The 19230-nt window shown below is 42.5% G+C and overlaps 1 protein-coding gene across 1 annotated transcript in view; it reads right to left on the reverse strand.

Moving 5' to 3' along the window:
• The window catches only part of LOC146344178 (phospholipid-transporting ATPase VD-like), a 122537-nt gene that overhangs the window by 77474 nt on the left and 25833 nt on the right, over positions 1-19230 (reverse strand). The window contains exons 7-9 of the mRNA XM_084859776.1: positions 4160-4274; positions 3517-3691; positions 504-698 (exon numbers count right to left, since the gene is read on the reverse strand). Of these exons, the coding sequence (XP_084715902.1) occupies positions 504-698; positions 3517-3691; positions 4160-4274 (485 nt within the window). The remainder of the gene's footprint in view (positions 1-503; positions 699-3516; positions 3692-4159; positions 4275-19230) is intronic.

The following is a 19230-nucleotide window of genomic DNA, read 5'->3' on the forward strand; positions in this document are numbered from 1 at the left end:
TGCTAAGTGACCCACAAGTATACCATGGTCAAGGGCAGGGGTAGGCAAGCTGGTGTCCTCCAGATGTTTTGGACTACAACTCCCGTAAGAGTCAGCCAGCATGGCCAACAATCATGCGAATTGCAGTCCAAATATCTGGAGGGCACCAGGTTGCTTACCCCTGATCAATGGTATGGAAAGCCATTGAGTGGTCCAGGAAAATCAACAGGTTCTCACTCCTCTTACTCATCTCCAGACACAGGTCATCCAGAGGATGACCAAATCAGTTTCAGTTCCAGAACTGAGCTGGAAGCCAGATTGGAATGGATCTAAACAATCAGTTCCAGGAAACCCTGGAGCTGAGATGTGACCACATTCAAAGGAAGATAAGATCTGACACACATTTGGCTATTGTCAGAGACAGACTGGTGGGTTGCAAGTCCAATTAGTCTCATGAAAAAGCGAACAGACGTAACACCAGTATTTGTTAAAGGCAACAGTAAGGTTGCTTCTGATTTACTTACCTACAGTAGACTTGGGTTACCAAGTTGTTTATCTTTTTATCTAATTTGTATTTTGTGCAATCCTCCAGGGCATCTTTTATTGCAATGATTGTAAGAACCACCGTGAGAGGGATCATTGTGATTTCTTTTCTAAAGGCCTCCACCACAGGAACCCAGTTGAGCAGAACTATAAATAAGAAATATAAATTGGCAGCTCTGAAACAAAGCAAAAAAACACACAGGATATGGGTGTCGGCCAATGCATGTAACAACAGTTCCTACCGCTGGATGTGACTCAACTCACAGAGTAGCAGTTAGCTTTAGATTTGTGTTTGCATCAACTGAAAGGGAGCAAATTGACCTCTGTGTAGCAAAATATATGTGTGCATATTGTGACCTTGCCTGAACTCCATGGGTCTAAAATCAGAAAAGATTTCGTAAGATGACAATATGATTGGAAAATGTGTTCAGATTAAGCAGACCACAGATGGTTTAGCCACTCCCACTTGCAGGAGCAGCCAAGCGGGACCCATCGGGCACAATAAGCCAAGGTTCCCCCACGACATCCGAAGCAGGCCAGAGTCTCGAGGAGACAACCTGTCATAAATCATCAGTATCAGAATGTCAATCACGTGCTCAAAAGGGCCAGCTGAATATCTGAAACTATTTCTCACCAAAATGATCCGGATTTTTGGATCCATGCTCAACAGCAGATTTGGGTGGGAACCTTGTGGCTCTGGAACGTTCTTTTCTATGGCAAATTATATTTCAATATATTGTGGGAGGGGGTGTAATTTTTGCTTTTTAAAATGTTAATATTATATTGTTGTATTTTTATGCTTGTATTTTGTTCACTGCCTTGAGTGGACTTGGCCCAGAAAGGCAGTTATAAATATTTAAATAAATGAATAGATTTTTGACACTTTTGGACACAATAGATGGTGTGATTAGAAACGTTATTTCACCATTAACATGCACAGTGAACAAAAAATCCAGTGTTTACCATTCTTTAAATTCCCTTCAGTGAACTTGTCTACATACCCTTTCTTATACTGAGTAGGGGAACAGAAGCAGTGTAGTTTTGGAAAGCCAGTGCTAAGGGCAATACAGCGATGGTTCTCAAAAGGAAACCAGGCATGTGCATAATTCCCAAATAAAGTAGTTACCATATGCTAAAAAAATCAGTATATCCCTCTCTGAGCAAAAGAGGACTACTTGCCAAAGCATCCTTAAACTCCTCTTCCTCTAGAACTGCAGGAGCTAGAAATCAAAAGGGATCTTGCTGGTCTTGCAGGGATGTGATATTGTGAGCAAAGTGCTCTGCAAAATATTACAATAGGTCGGCTCTGATCCAACTGTAGTTGCAGGCAACTATTCACGCATAATAACTAGTAGTCCCAGTTGTGAATGCACATCCCAACTGTTATCACAATACCCATCCAGCCAATCTAATAAGTCTGGGATGAGCTTTGCAAATGTGGATGTGGTTTCGACTGTACATCCACATCATGCTCACGGAAGGTTGCTTGCGCATTCAGATCTCTTGCTGTATTGGGGAGACAAATGATTATTCAAAAGCTGGGATGGATGTGCACCCATAGACCTGCCTTCTGTGGAGCTGCAAAAGATTGGATTCTGCCGGCATGCAGTGATGACTCTTCTCAGTCTTTCCAGGGCAGCCAAGGAAAACTGTGATGCACAGTGCATCGCAACACCTCTGAAGCTGTGAGCTCAGAATGTCACTATCGCGGAGGGTGTTCAGGGGGCATTTCTATGCTGCTGAGGCCCCCAGACTAGAGATGTGAAGGCCCAGTAAAAAAAATGTAAAAATGGTGGGGGGACAACACATTTTTTTCCCCAGGTTTTTTTTTCCCCAAAGGTCATTTTTCCCCCCTGAAAAATTGAACAGCTTTGGATTATTAAATATTTTCTTTTACAATTTAAAACAAGATGTTTCTGTATTCTTACTCAGCCTTTATTCCCTGCAAATTGTTTCTAAAAACTATGTAATAAGAACACTTCTATAGAAAGACTAGAGATGTAAAATGTCTGGAAATAATGACACCACGGGGGAAACAATTTTTTAATCCTCTCTGTAAAATGCCCAGCAAAGTTATTTCTTCCATTACTTATTAAAATTAGTGGTCTAGAGAGCAATCCTGTGGCCCCTAGAGAGTGGTTATACATGTTATGTATAACTTGTTTATATATAACATGTATTAGCTTATGTATAACTCATACAATTAAATTAAACTTTAAAAGTATAGTATATTCAGACAATAATTACAAATTTACTGAGTTTATTTTTTAAAGTTTTTAAATATAATGATAATTTCATGAGCAAACCGAGTTTTACATAACATAAGTTCAGGAACATAAAGCCTGCTTTATGTTCTTAAAGTAGCCTACCCTAACCTGGTGCCCTCCAGATGTTTTGGACTACAATGCCCAGCATTCCTGGCTATGTTGCCTGAGGCTGATGGAAGCTGAAGTTCAAAATATCTGGAGAGCACCAATTTGAGGAATGCTGTTCCACAGCAACAAAGTGCCTTTAGGTCTGTAAGAGAGCTAAAAAAACCCTTATTGCTTATTTTCCAATTTTTCCAAAAATTCCATTTTTTCTGAAAAATCCAGAAAAAACGAGTTTTCCCCCCATGGCTTCAAAATTTCTGGAAATGTTACATCTCTGCCCCAGATGAAGGACTGGAGTCTGTGATAGGTGAAGAGGAAGGAAAAAGTAGATTGGGATTGTGTTATCACCAATTACTGCTGCTGTGAATGCTCATTTTGCTTACTTCCTATATATTTAAGCTTTAATTGAATTGTCACAGACTCTACTTTTGGCATTTTGTTGCCATTTGACCCCACTTTTCTACATCCCTGTACCTGCCAACCAAGAAAACCACTTCATGCATGTGATGCCAAAAGAAGTTTGTCTTTCTGACTCTCTGCTGAGCCTGCTGCACAGACTGCCATGGCTATCAGAGTGGAAGCTGTAACAGACCTACTTATTTTCAGGAAGGCACGCTTTTACCTGTGAAATTGTTCAAATAAGTTCTTTGGTATAAAATTCCATAACCTGTACTTCGTAGTCCGTATTCTGTTGTTCTTATAAACCGTAGAGACTTTGTCATATTCTTCCTTACTACACAGTGTGACTACCCTATGTTTACTGGCTTGCTTGGCTGGGTTCTGCAAACGGTCCAATCCTGAAGAGGTAGGTCCAGTCCTGTGAGGAACTCTGCCCATTGGAGACATCAAGCGCAGCCAGCGGCTTCTGGCCCATCGAAGTAGTGTTGCCATGTTCTCAGAAGGGTTCTGCAAACTAGGCTGTGTACTTTTCTTAGCAGCATTATAAAATAACAAAAGACAAAAAACAAAAATAAACTTGCTGATGTGTTCGATGAAATACACATTACAAGCAAGGATAAATCCCAAATTGCCCTTTTATGTGGAGAAAATCCAATGCATACAAAGCCAATTTTTAACCATATCAAAACGAATTCTCATTTTTCAACTTCAGGTACTAACAATTTTGAGAGATCAGATATTTCATATGTAATTAATATAATAGCACAATGACATTAGAGAGCTATTTATTTGGTTTTTATTAACATTTCAGACATTTCATAACATTTTGTTACGAAAATAAAATCAGAGGACCTTACACAACACACTTTTCAACTGGTTCGCTTTCTGTTTCCGTGCCTGAATGGAGAGCTCTGTCCAGGCATCCCCGGGCAGGGTACAGGAGCAGTGGCCAACAATCCCAATCCCAAGATGCTCTTCTAGCTGAGAGTGACAAGATACACCCGGCCTCTATCTGCCAACACGCCAAGTTGCCTCTCACTCAGCTTAGCCTTCCTAAGTTGCCCATCCCTGTCCTATGGGAAGCCACTCCAGAATCTGCTCTCCACACATGCATAGACTGGATAGTGCCCAGTGATTCAGACTCACAGGGTCATTGTGGGGATTTAGGCAATGAAAAGAGGTTAATTGTCTTGAGCAGTTAAGAGAAGGGAAGCAATAAATACCAAGGAATGCAGATTATACCCAAACGTCGGACTTCTTCTATGCATGCTATTTCACCTGTCCTGTTTACCAGGATCGGATTTTTCCAACTCAGAAACAGTGGCCAACAATCCCAATCCCAAATAGGGGGCTTTTGCTCCTCTATGATATCAGCAACAGAATATCTCCTATCCACTGTATCCCTCCATGAACTGGTACTATTATATATTCCCTTCTGTAGTTGCTCTGACAGCCTGCAGATACTCCTATAGCAACAGACGGAGAATAGCCCCTCAACAAGACATCCCATTCCCAGCTTCCTAGGCTACTGTGGATAGCACAGCCTGAAAAGCTGTAAACCTGAGCCAATAACAGCATTTTGAAAAGCAAAGCCTTTTAACCTCACAGCTGGCCATCCAAATCCATGAGCATCAGTGTAACTGCTGCTGCTGAAAGAGACTGGATAGCATTGTACTCCAGGGGCCCATCTGTGAAAAGCGTGGCGAGATCGTGCTACCTAATGAATTCTTCTCGATAGAATAGATTAGAAAACCCCAAGAAAGTGCTGCCCACCTGACAATTTCATAAGGGTGTATCTACAGTGCAAAACCTGTGTTACTCAGCTACTCTAGCTGACCCGCTGCTGGTGGTTAGGCACTTAGGGATCTTCCATGGTGCTACCAATCCAAAGGCATTGAGTGGCTATTCTGAGTTTCTGGGGGCCTCCTGACAAGGATTTTATCACACCATCACCTTGCCATTCACGGAATTTTACAGGGTGTCTGCTCTTAACCCTCCTGTGTTTTCCCACCACTTATCCTCTTTTTTACAGTGCAGAATCCGTTAATGAAGATGGAATAACCGCACAGCACCTTCCCACTGTTAGCATTAGCAGGCCTCCATCTGGAAACACCCTCTGGGGTAAGAAAGAAGATGCAAGAAGTGGTGGGAAAACACAGGAGGCTTACGCATGGAAGACCATGATCTCTGTACCACCCCCCAGGAAAATCCCATTAAAGAGGTGGGGTGATAGCACAAGAAAAGCCTCTTCTGGAAACTCCTTTAGCGAATGAATGCTAGTAAGTTGCTCAGCTCATGAGTTCACACTACAGACTGAACAGGCCCTGGTTCTGACTGATATAAATGGCCATAAGGCATGCAGAAAGCCCATTACAGGAAGACATGAAGAACTACTCTGCTTCCAATCTCAGCTTCACCCCAAAGATACAAGGCCCACACCAGCCACCTGGCTGCTACGAGCTCCTTGCTGTTTCTAAGATGCAGAAGGGAAGACTCAGTGGCTACTGACACTTCTGTAGTACCACTGTCTTCAGAAGCAGTGATATAGCAGCCACTACTTTATCCAGCTTGTAAACCTATCTGGGGAAAAGAAGGGTGCCCTTAAAACAAATGTAGGATCTCACTTGAAAGGCTGCAGAAAACTCTGCACAGAACTGGAACTCAGACTCCCAGTTGACAGCATAAACCTATTGTGCATTATCTGCAAGAATTTATGAACTGTCGTGGATATTTATTTATTTAGTATTCAATTTATAACCCTATATATGAATACTCTATGCAGTGAGTATATTTAAAGTCTTTTCTGGCAAAGCATGCAGAACTGCCATTCCCAGTCATACCTGGGAATGAGATTAACACAGAGATTAGCACAGAGATTAACATCTCATTTGTCTGGGAAAAGGGAGAAGGATGCCTTTTTCTTTCCCTTTTTAAAACTAGTTTTATATGCAATATCACAGTGACCAGAGATGCGAAAATCTGAAAATGAAAAAAACCCAGGGCAGGAGATCAGGAAAAACTTCCTACATCCAGGCCTTTTTTCCAGTTCTTTCCAATGGAAAATCTGTAAGTTTAGGGGAACACTGAAAAAGACCTCCTATGAAATATTTGGAATGAGTTAAATGCTTTTTCAGAAAGGGTTTTACTCACTCAAAATGTGTGGTATGAACATTTTTACGTAAAACAATCTACAGCAGAGCTTTCCAAACTTTTCGTGTCGGTGACACACTTTTTAGACATGCATCATTTCGTGACACGGTAACTCAGTTTTACTATCAAACCGGAGGTTAAACTAACCCGTTATAAGAGATACGGACACATACATAAATTGTAATAACAAAATGTATGGGGATACAACATACCTCATGAAAACCTTTCATTTATATTTTTAAAAATATATGATTTGTAAGATAATAATATACATTGTTGTCATTTATGAGTAACAGTATGTAAATATGTGCAAGAATTTAAAAAAGTTGAATAACACCAATAACTACTTATCATTTTAATGGGATGTATGAGGTTGATGGGATGAACACAACTTTTCAATATTTGGTGGAATATTAGATAAAGACACTCGCATTTCGTCATCAAGCATTTTTAAGCTTCCACGTTTCAGTGTCTTTAAGTTTGCCATCGTTGAAAAGGATACTTCACAAATGTATGTAGTACAAAACTGCAGAAGAATTTTTAACGCTTTTTTAGCTATGTTTGGATGCATTTTTGAAATGTGAATCCAAAAGCTGTCTAAGTCACCCTGTTCATGCATCATTAACAGATTTTGATCATTTGTTATGTCAGCTAATTCTTCTTCTTCAATAAGTGAAAAATTCCTCATTGCAGTTGAAAGAAATGGATTTCTGATCCAATCATAGTCTTGGATTTCAACATTTGGGAAGTAATGATGAACATTCTCTCCAAGCAATGTTAAATGGTCAACAATTAGCGAGCTGATATCACATTTTAGCTGGCACTAAGCAGTTTTGGAAAACATTTCAAAATTTCCTTCTTTCACTTTCCTTTTCCAAATTGCTATTTTGTCTCTCATAGCACAAATTTTATCTACCGCTGTTAATATATTTTCTCCTTTTCCTTGCATACTGGTGTTTATTTTATTCAAATGTTCAAATATGTCAGCAAGATATGCCAATTTTGTGCACCAAAGTTTGCTTTGAATTAGATCGCAGAATTCATTTTGCTGATTTTCCTCAAAAAGTTTAAGTAGCATTTCCCTCAATTCATATACACAACAAAGCACTCGACCTCTTGAGAGCCAACGAACTTCTGTGTGTAGTAGAAGCTTTTTAAACCTTGCCCCCATGTCTTCACAAATATGAGCAAATAATCTTGATTGAAGAGGTCTACTTTTAATGTAATTGACCATTTGAACCACTTTGTCCAAAACTTTTCTTAATTCATTTCCAATGGTTTGCGCGATTAGTGCTCCACGATGTAAAAAGCAATGAGTAATTATAATATTTTCATTCTCTTTCTTTGCTAAAGCTATAAAACCTTTTGTTGAACCAGCCATTGAGGGTGCGCCATCTGTGCATATTCCTACACAATTTAACCATTGCAAATTATTTTCCTTCATGAAGCAATCAAAAGTTTTAAATATATCTTCACCTCTAGTTCTCATTGGAAGTTCTAGACAACACAAGAATTGCTCAATAATTCTGTCAGTATGAATGAAGCGTATAAAAACCAATAATTGTGCTAACCCACTGACATCTGTTGCTTCATCTAATTGCAATGTAAAGATCATATTATCGTCTTGAAAAATATCCTTCATTTGCTGCTTAATGTCATCAGACATGTCTTGAATACGTCTTCCGATTGTGTTATCTGCCGAAGGGATTTTATTAACTTCTATCTCAAATTCGGGCCCAAACATTGTTTGAACAATAGCACAGCAAGATTCCTTTATGGTGGTTTCGGCAATAGCGTGTGGGTCCTTGTTTTTGGCAATTATTTGAGCAACCAAGTAACTTGCCTTTTGAGCTTTCTCTGATGTCTTCATTCTCTTTGTAAATGATGCAGATTGCTTCTTTATAGATTTTGAAAGCTCAATAAAGTATCCTACTGGTTTTTCTGACAAATGACAGTGTTTTGAGGTAAAATGACACTTTAATTTATTTGGCACCATACTTTCATGTTTTTAGTGCTTATCTTTCTCTGTTTTTTCTTATGAAAATAACAGCACCTGCGCTCCACTCCCACAGCAATAAAGTGAGATAAAGATAGGAATCAGGACCAGGAGAAAATGTGAAAAATAAACAAAATTAACTAAAGTATTTACAATATATATTAGGACACATAGGTCCAGGTAGGAGCTCAGCTGCAAAAACACATGAAGTAGAGAAGCAAAAGTCCAACAAAAATGTAAAAGTCCAAGCAAAAGTCCAAGCAAAAGCAAAAGTCCAAGCAAAAGCAAAAGTCCAGCAAAAGTCCAACAAAAATGGTGTAAATATATATGTCTCACTACAAGGCTATACTGCTGTAAATATTTGCAATGCTTATGTCCAGAGTCCAGTTCCAGCACTCTCCGGTGGTACACTGCCAGTGGGTGGTTAATCCACAATTACAGCAGAGTAAAAATAAAAATAAATGGCAGAAATCAACTGAGCTCCGTTCCGACTGGCCAAGATGGCGGACGGCCCGCTCGGTGCAGTCCCAGGTGGCGTTTCCACCTGTGTGGTACTTTGGCCTGGCCGCGTGGCAGCGCGGTGCGGAAGTCCACAAAGGGCACGCCTGAAACCACGCAGGGCTGGTGGCCGCTGCCACTTCTCCGCACCGGTGTCAGCTGAGCTCTGCTCCCAGGGCAGCGCCTCCCTTCCCCTCTCTTCGCCCCGCGCCTCTACCTTTCTGGGGAGCGCAGGCTCGAAGCTCCTCGCCTGCCCGGCGCAGCCCTCCCTGCTCTGGGGGCGTGCAGCGGGCCGTTGTTCTCCCCCGCCACCCTGCAGCCACACCAAGGACGTGGGGAAGCCTCTTGCCCGAGCTGACTGCAAATTGCTCGACTAATTGCTCTGCTAACTTCTAATTATCTACACTCCTCGTGCAGCCAGCATTACCACACTCCTCGCCGTACCGCTCCAACACCGCCAATCACGTGCGTCCTGCATCAAGACGCCACGTGATCCTAAAGCAGCTAATGTTAAAGCACCTAAGCTTTAACATTAGCTGCCTTAGGAAGTTCCGGGGGAGGGACCAAGTGAAGCAACCGTGAGTAAGGGAACTCCGCGGTGCCCTTCCGCACAATTTTCACACGACACACCTACACACTGCCGGCGACACACTAATGTGTCGCGACACACAGTTTGGAAAGCTCTGATCTACAGCATTAGGGAATGATAATTCCTGTGTATACTGCAGAGTTCAATATTTTTGCCCTTAATATTGTGACTGTATAAAACTATTTCTGTCTATCTAAATAATACACCTTTGTTTTCTACAACATTTGTGGTTTCTATTTTCAACTTCTGTTTTTTTCCTACCACTCTGATGGCAAGATCACCAAAATACATGTGCTTAGGGTAGCAGAGAGTGCAACAGTTTACAGCTCATTCTCTCTCTTTCTCTCTCTGGTATTGGATATATTCACAACTTGCTTACATAAAACTAACAGCACAATCCTATGGATACCTACTCAGAAGTAAGTCCAGCTGAGTTTATTGGGACTTGCTGTCAGGTAAATGTGTATAGGATTGCACTTGTGAGTCATTTATACTTTTGAGAGTGTAATTCTGTATGTACTTGCCAGAGAGAAAGCACGACCTACCCCTCGTTCAAATCTTCACCAAGGTTGGCTGTAGAATCCCTGTTCAAATGTCTGGAGACGGTGAGTGGCTGGATGGGGAGGAATAAGCTGAAGTTGAACCCTGACAAGGCTGAGGTACTTTTGGTGGGAGACAAGAGGAGGTTGGGGGATGTTGACCTGGTGTTCAATGGGGTATGGCTACCCTTGAAAGACCAGGTCAGCAGCCTGGGGGTCATTTTAGACTCCCAGCTGTCCATGGAGGCTCAGATGTCAGCTGTGAGCCAGACAGCACTGTTCCAACTCCATCTGATACGGCGGCTGCGCCCCTACCTTCCTGACCATCTGCTCCCATCGGTAGTACATGCCCTGGTCTCCTCTCATTTAGACTACTGTAACGCGCTCTGTGTGGGGTTACCCTTGAAGACGGTTCGGAAGCTGCAGCTGGTGCAGAACCTGGCGGCTTGCCTGATTAAAGGCAGCTGCCGGTGTGATCACATCACTCCAGTGCTGAAGGATTTGGACTGGCTACCAGTTGTTTCCCGGGCCAAATTCAAGGTCTTGGTTTTGACCTTTAAAACCCTATATGGTTCCGGCCTAGCCTATCTCAAGGAGTGCCTCTAGCAACACCAGACAGGCCGCTTAACAAGATCAGCCTTGGATGGCCTTCTCTCTGTCCCATCAGCCAAGACAGCTAGACTCGTGAGGACAGGGGAGAGGGCCTTCTCTGTGGTGGCCCCCACTTTGTGGAACTCCCTCCCAAGGGAACTCCACCATGCCCCCTCTTTAATGAGCTTCCACCATGCATTAAAAACGTGGTTGTTCAGGCAGGCATTTGGGGTGGGTTAGGGTATTTTTAGAAATATGATGTTTTTAATGTAGAATTTTATTGTTTTAAACTGTTTTTATTATTGTACATCTCCCAGAGCAGCTGGGTGACCAGCCAGATGGGCGATTAATAAATTTAATCAATCAATCAATCAATCAATCCATCTGCTTTTCCATCCCACCCCCACAGCAGTCAGAATTCTTTGGCCACTGAGCACATTTAGTCCTCACTGGGCTGGTTTTGGGGGTTCCCCTTCCCCTTAGGATTTTTCCTAAATGCTTTTTGTATGTCTTCAAACATCGGGGCTCTACCGAACCTGCTGGTATGTCTTGCTTGTGCGTTGGTGGCACTATTTTGGCTACGTAAGCATCAGCACTGACACCTGAACATCAGAAATGGAGGGAGTAAGTGGGGCCCTGAAACAAAATGTTCTCTGTGTGTCTGGAGGGGAGCCTTCAAAGCTCTCCTTGCCAGGCAGGAGGTTGCCCAGAGCAAGTGAGTGGATGGGTGCCAGCTTTTGGGAGAGTGAGTGAATCGGTAGGTGCCCTTACATCTATCGCCCTCTGTCCTCTTTTCCAGGCCTTCCATTCTATCTCCCATCCCACCCAGCTTTTCCCTTCTCAACAGTATTCTGTAGCCACTGGCACTGAGCATGCTGAGTCATCACTGGCCTGTTCTGGGACATTTCCATCCCACCACCACCCTCAGGTTTTGTTTGCTTTATCCCCAAATACATTTTCATTCATTTCACTTAGAATCATAGAACAGTAGGGTTGGAAGGGGCCTACAAGACCATTGAGTCCAACCCCCTGTTCAATGCGGGAAGCCTGATTCCCAGGCAGAATCCTATCCAAGTACTAACCAGGGCTGACCCTGCTTAGCTTCCCTGATCAGATGAGATCGGGCACATCCATTTATACATGCCCAATAGACCAATTGGGCATATATACTGCCCAATAGCCAAAGCTCTCTGGGTGATTTACAAAAATGAAAAAACACACATTAAAAATGCATTCTACAAAGTGTAAAAACCATTGACATACTAACATACAGAGAGACAGCAGAGACACACATACATCTAAAACATTTTTAAAAAATCAACAAAAAGAAAAGTCCAGGACATCATGAAAACCTCATCATATGCTGACAAATGCCTGAGAGGAGAGAAGAGAAGGGTCTTAACCTGGTGTCGAAAATGATAACCATGTTGGTACCAGGAAGGCCTTGTTGGGGAGAGCATTCCATAATTGTGGGCCACCACCAAGAAGGCTCTCTCCCTTGCTGCTGCCTTCTGAGCCTCCCTTGGAGGAGGCACCTGGAGGAGGTCCTTAGATGCTGAGCATAGAGTACAGGTAGGTGCATGCTGAGAGAGAGGTGTTGTGTGAATTCACCCGAGTCAGCCCCGCGACCTGCTCGCCGGATCCCTGCCCACTGCCGGACCCAGCTGAGGCTGGGACGCGAGCCAGCTGACGGTTGCAGGGGCCCAGTTTGCGCTGTTGCTGCCGCTGCTGCAAGAAACTGCATCCCTCTCTGCCGAGCACTGGCAGAGAGGGGCGCAACTGCTCTCAGCAGCAGGATGGGAAGTGAGAGGGAAACGCTGCTTCCCTCTCACTTCCTATCCTGCTGTTTCTACCGCCACCCAGAGCAACCGCTCGGCAGAGAGGGGTGCAGTTGCTATGGGAGGCAGCGGCGTGGTGACACAGAGCAGCTGTGCCCCTCCCTGCCGAACACTGGCAGAGAGGGGTGCAGTTGCTCTCGGTGGCAGGATGGGAAGGCTTCCCATCCTGCCATTGCAGCTTGGGCGAGGAGCAGGGGCTCCATCAGGTATTGTGGTCCCGAGCCTTGTGAGGTTAAAACCAGCCTCTTGAATCAGGCTCAGAAACATACGGGCAGCGCACTTCCAGTCAGAGTCAATGTCTCCCTTGCAGCATGCTGTGGAGCTTCCGTGGAACACTATCCCAAACAGCTTTTTAAAAGGTTGAAAACCCTTTTCATCTCTCCCCTGGAATGAAAAGTGGGGGCAGGAGCAGCTTTGGATTGAGTTCGGAAGATTAGCTATTTCTGCGTATTAGCAGGGGGGCTGGACTCTGGAGCTAGTCTGCCAGAGCTTAATCATCACTCAAAGTTGTTTTGAACCTCCTATTTAAATAGGAGACAATAGGGCTGACGACCTCCGTTGTAGTTTATGGATTAAGGCACACCAACAACATTTGAGGAATGGATTAAGATATATCAACAACATTTGAGGACAAAAATACAGAGGAGTTACTTGCTTTGATAAAAACTTTGTCCTTGCAATTTGCCGAACAGGCTAAGGGACTGGTTACTATTCAAAATTCCATCACCGCCCTGCAAAGGGCTGTGGTGGATTTAATCAACACTTCTTGGCAAAAAATGGAGGTGAAGATTAACAAGCTGCAAGATCGGGTGGCAGGGAATGAAGCAACATCACAAGCTTTTTTCAACAATCTCTCTGTCAGAATCTCTCAACTGGAGGCTTCTGTACACAGGGCAAATGTACATATCATTGGTATTAAAAATTTACCTACTGTTGTAAATTTGTCTACTTTTGTAGATAAGTTCCTGCATGAGATACTCCCTGTGCCATCTGATTACTCATTTGATATTGAGCAGGCATTCCGTGTGTCAAATGCCAAAGGGACTGGTTATACGATTATAGTTCAATTTGCCAGAATCTCCACATATCCCTGTGTTTGTAGGGATGGCGGAGAATTCTGCCACGGATTTCAGTGAGGCCGAATGCACTGGCATTCGGCCCCCCAAAATCCGTGGTGGAACGGCCTGCCCCCCCGCGGATTCCCCCCGGGACAAGACTTACCTGGGGTGGACGTTTTGGACGGCGGCAGCTCCAGCGGCGGCTTTGGCAGCGGCGGCTGGTCTTTCGATCGGCTGCCACAGCCGCCTTTGCATTCTGGTCTTTGCCGTGATAGGCTACATAAGTCTTTACGTAGCCTATCACGGCAAGCCAATAAAAAAAACACCAGCGTATGCAAATGGTGGCGGCTATGGCAGCCGCCATTTGCGTTCCCTATTTTTCACCGTTCTAGCCTACGTAAATATTTATGTAGGCTTTTACGGCGAAAAAAAAGAAATGCAAATTGCGCCCACTACGCTATTTGCGGTTCCCTTTTTTTCCACGCCGTAATTGCCTACATAAATATTTACGTAGGCTAGAATGGCGAAAAATAAAGAACGCTAATAGCGGCGACAGTAGCCGCCGCCATTTGCGTATGTGGTTTTTTGGGGGGGGATGCCGTGATAGGCTACATAAAGACTTACGTAGCCTATCACGGCAGCCTGAAAGGACGCAAATGGCGGCCGCTACGGCGGCCGCCATTTGCATCCACAGCAGCCCGTTCGCAGCCGGAAGTCCGGCTGCGGACAGCCCTGGCCGGCTGCTCCATGGAGCCACCGTGGAGCAGAGCCGGCCAGGCAGGATTCCGGGGGGGAGGACCGGATTGCCTCCCCCCCATTGAGGATTCTGGGGGGAGGGATGGAGCGCCCCCCCCCCACCGCGAACAGAATCCGTGAACAGGTAAGTTACTTTCGTACATCCCTATGCGTTTGGCAAGAGAGGGTGGAAACCTTTTTTGGAAACAAAATAAAGTTGTTATTTCCAGTTTACACCAAAGAGGTTGCTGATAAAAGAAGGCAATTTACCAAGGTGAAAAATCTGGCAAAACAAATGAACTTATAATATCACTTAAAGTATCCTGCTACATTTTGCATTTTTTCTGAAGGCCAGATGAAGAAGTTTCTAAATCATGAAATGGCGGAGGCGTGGCTAAATGGACAATTGCGTGAGATTTCTGCTTCACCACTATGAACTGGAATCTACAAACATGTTTCGCTAACTGGTTATGTTTAGTCTAGAAGCATCAGGCTAGGCCAGAGATAACTGCTCATATATATATATCCGTTCTTTTTCTTTATCCTCTCTCATTTTTTTCTCTTTTCTCTTTCTCTTTTTTCTTTAAATCCTTTCTTTTTAAAATGGATATGATATACTGTACTTAAATTTACTGTCTGAGGGTGTATAGAAATGTGCACACTCATTTATATATCTAGTACAAAATATATTAGTGATTGTTGTAAGGTTGATTTTAGGATTTATTATCATATAATATTATAAAAATTTATTAGTGATTTGTTAGCATTATTATTAATCCTTTTAAATCTCCTTTATTTTTATTATTATTACTATCATTATTGGTTAGTAAGATTTTTGGCTGGTTAAATTGTTAAGCTCTAATATTATATGTTAGCTGAAGGGCAATATATGGTTACTGCAAATGAATTGTAGGCCTGCTTCCTTGCTATAAGACTGACGATATGATACTGAAATGTAAGGTTGATTATTTATACTGTATTGAATTGTAATATTGCCAATGTTTTTTCTTTCTCTCTCTCTCTCTTTTTTTTTTCCTTTTCCTCTTTCATTATTGCTGTGTCCTCCTAAGAATATTGTATTGTCAGGAAATTGTAGTTATTGATTAGGTTGTTGGTATTGTTTATTTCATTTATAAAAATAAAAAATAGAATAAAAAGTATTAAAAAGAAAGAAAAAGAAACATACAGGCAGCCAGTATAAGAAGGCCAGAATCAATCTATCCACCACAGTTTCCGTGAGCTGCAGCTTCTGTACTGTCTCCAAAGGCAGCTCCACAGACAGCACATTGCAATAATCTAATTTGGAGGTTACCAGAGCATAGACAACTGAAGCCAGGTTATCCAAGTCCCGATAGGAGCATAGCTGGGCCACCAACCAAAGTAGGTAGAAGGCATTCTGTGACGCTGAGGTGACCTGAGCCTCAGGATGGCTTCAGGAGAACCCTCAAGTGATGAATCTACTCTTTCAGGGGGAGTGCAACCCCATCCAGAACAGGCTGAGCATGCTCCATCTGGTCAGAAGACCCACCCACTAACAGCATGTTGGTCCTGTCTGGATTGAGTTTCAGTTTTTTAAAAATATATTTTTATTTATTTTATCTTTACAAATGAAATAGACAATACAAGAATACCAACAACCTGATCAATACTACAATTTCCCAGCAATACAATATTCTTATGAGGACACAACAATAACAAAAAGAAAAGAGGAAAAGAAGTAAAGAAAAAGAAAAGAAATTTCTTTCCCTTTCTCTCCCCCTCCCCTTTAAAGGATTAAGTTTAAACTCCAATACCCCCTGGCCTCCGATGCCATTCTCTTTTAAAAACTGTATCTATAACATTAACAATCTTACAGTTTAATAAACAACCTTACATTTCAAGATCATATCATCAATCTTATATCAAAGAAATTTTTGTTTTCTTTGATATAGAAACTACAGTTCATTCCCAGTAGCCTATATTATTATTGTTAATAATAATAATAATAATAATGAAATATAGTGTTATATAATAATAAAAATTAAAATAAACCTTCAACAATCAGTAATATATTTTATACTAGATATATAAATGCATGTGCACAATACACCCTCAAACAATATATTTAAATACAGCGTATCATATCTATTTTGGAATAAAGAAATAAAAAAGAAAAGCAAGAAAAGAAAAGAGAGATGAAAGAGAATAAACAAATATATGTATAATCATTTACCTTCTGACCTAGCCTGGATCATGTAGACTAAACATAAACAGTTAACAGAGATTGTTTAAAGATTCCCGTTCATGGGGTTATAACAGAAATCTCACGCATTTTTACGTTCAGCCATGCCTCCTCCATTTCATGATTTAGAAACTTCTTCATCTGACCTTCAGACACAATGCAAAGTGTAGCAGGATATTTTAAGTAATATTGTAAGTTCATTTGTTTTGCCATATTTTTCGCTTTGATGAATTGCCTTCTTTTATTTGCCACCTCTTTGATGTAGTCTGGAAATAACATAACTTCATCTTGTTTCCAGAAAGGCTTCCACCCTCTCTTGCCAAACGCAGGATATAATTCTTTGTGGAGACTTTTGCAAATTGGACTATGAATGTATAGCCAGTCCCTTTAGCATTTGGCACACGAAATGCCTGTTCAATATCAAGTAAATAATCAGATGGGACAGGGAGTATCTCATGCAAAAGTTTATCCACAAAAATGGCAATTTTACATCATTAGATTTTTAATCCCAATAATACGTACATTGAATCTGCGTGTCGTAGTTTCATTCCTTGCCACTCGGTCTTCTAGCTCGTTAATTTTGTCTCAATTTTTTGCCAAGACGCATTAATTAGATCCATAGCTAATGGTGATGGTGATGGAATTTTGGATTAAATCCAACCTTTTGGCTTGCTCTCTAAATTGCGAAGATAAAGTCTTTCTCAGAGTAAATAATTCCCCTATATCTTCTGTTTTCGAAACTTTTGACACAGGAGGTATGGGGGGAGTTGACCGTGATGCCAGCCCTTTTCTTCTCCTTGGTGTAGCCATGTTTCTCTTCGAACAGATCTTGCAGATCCTCAGATGTTCTCAAATATTGTTAATATTTCTTAAATAATCCCCCAGGAGTTGTTGATATTTCTTAAAGCATAAATACAATGGAACACGTCAGCCCTGTTTTCTCCTATTAAATATGAATTTCAGAACAGCTTTTTGCGTTGGTAAAGCTCTGGGGAGATAATCCTGGAATCCAGCCCCCACCCCGCTATCTCATGGGGAGTACTTTTCTCCAAGATGTTATCCAGATGATGCCTCCCCACCTTTTAATTCCATGGGGGAGATGAAAAGGTTTTTCAACCTTTTAAAAAGCTGTTTGAGGAAGCTTCCACGGAGAGCCCGTGGGATGCTGCCAGGGTGACATTGGTTCCAACCAGAAGTTCTGGATTGAGTTTCAGTTTATTAGCCCTCATCCAGTCCATTGTCACAGCCTGGCACCGATCTAGCACATTCACAGCCTCACCTGTTGAAGATGAGTAGCTTAAATAGAGCTGCATGTCATCAACATATTGATAACAATGCATTCCAAAACTCTGGATGACTGAACTCAGTGGTTTCATGTAGATGTTGAACAGCATGGGGGACAAAACCAACCCCTGCAGAATACCATATTGGAGAGTCCACAGGGCTGAGCAATGTTCCCCAAGCACTACTTTCTGGAGCTGACCAGTGGAGTGGAAGACTTTGTCTGGGCCCCCAATAAAATCCTGTAAAAGAGGCAGGACAACTGCACAATAAAAGCCTCATCTGGAAGCACCCATACTGAATTGGTGGCATCATACAACAGGGCAACTTCAGGACTCCACTTGAAGAGGGAAATTACTTTCCAGCTGGAAGTGTGAGACTTCCACAAAACAAATCTGTACAGGAACTAGAAGGTCAGATGCTCTTGGTGGGCTGGTTTTCCTAAACTATTTGCCCCATATGATTTTTTTTTTCCTGTTTTAAAGACTGCTGTGCTCTATGGGGCTGATCCTCTGAGAGAAAAGAGAGGAACAAGATAAGCAGCTAACATTCTTCCTGCTCAGGATGGATTGGCTCCACATGACAAGCTTCACTGTGAATATGTGCATACAGTCGCCACCTTTTTGCTAATGGCAGCTCTGTGTATTTGGGAACGTAGGTAGCTGCCTTGTATTGGGTAAGACCACTGGTTCATCCCCCTTCATGGATCACTGCCTTGTTGTGGCGAGGGGGCTTGCGTAACTCAGTGAAGCCATAAGATATGCCGTGCAGGGCCACCCAAGACGGACAGGTCATGGCAGAGAGTTCTGACAAAATGTGGTCCACTAGAGAAGGAAATGGCAACCCACTCCAGTATTCTTGCCAAGAAAACCCCATGGAATGTATCACAAGGCTAAACGAGATGACGCCGGAAGATGAGCCCCTCAGGTTGGAAGGTGTCCAATATGCTACTGGGGAAGAGCAGAGGGTATTTCCAAGTAGCACCAGAAAGAGTGAAGTGGCTGGGCCAAAGCTGAAAGGACACTCAGCTGTGGATGTGTCTGGCGGTGAAAAGAAAATCCGATGCTGTAAAGAACAATATTGTTTAGGAACCTGGAATGTCAGATCAATGAATCAAGGTAAGCTGGAGGTGGTCAAACAGGAGATGGCAAGATTGAACATTGACATCTTGGGAATCAGTGAACTAAAATGGACAGGCATGGGCGAATTTAATTCAGGTGACCATCATATCTACTATTGTGGGCAAGAATCCCTTAGAAGAAATGGAGGAGCACTCATAGTCAACAAAAGGGTGGGAAAAGCAGTACTGGGGTACAAACTTAAAAATGATAGAATGATTTCAGTACGAATCCAAGGCAAACCATTCAACATCACAGTAATTCAAGTCTATGCTCCAACCACTGATGCCGAAGAAGCTGAGGTTGATCGGTTCTATGAAGAC

Source organism: Heloderma suspectum, chromosome 5 (assembly GCF_057233095.1).
Source record: "Heloderma suspectum isolate Gila_16-S chromosome 5, 16-S_ref, whole genome shotgun sequence".
Lineage (NCBI taxonomy): Eukaryota > Metazoa > Chordata > Lepidosauria > Squamata > Helodermatidae > Heloderma > Heloderma suspectum.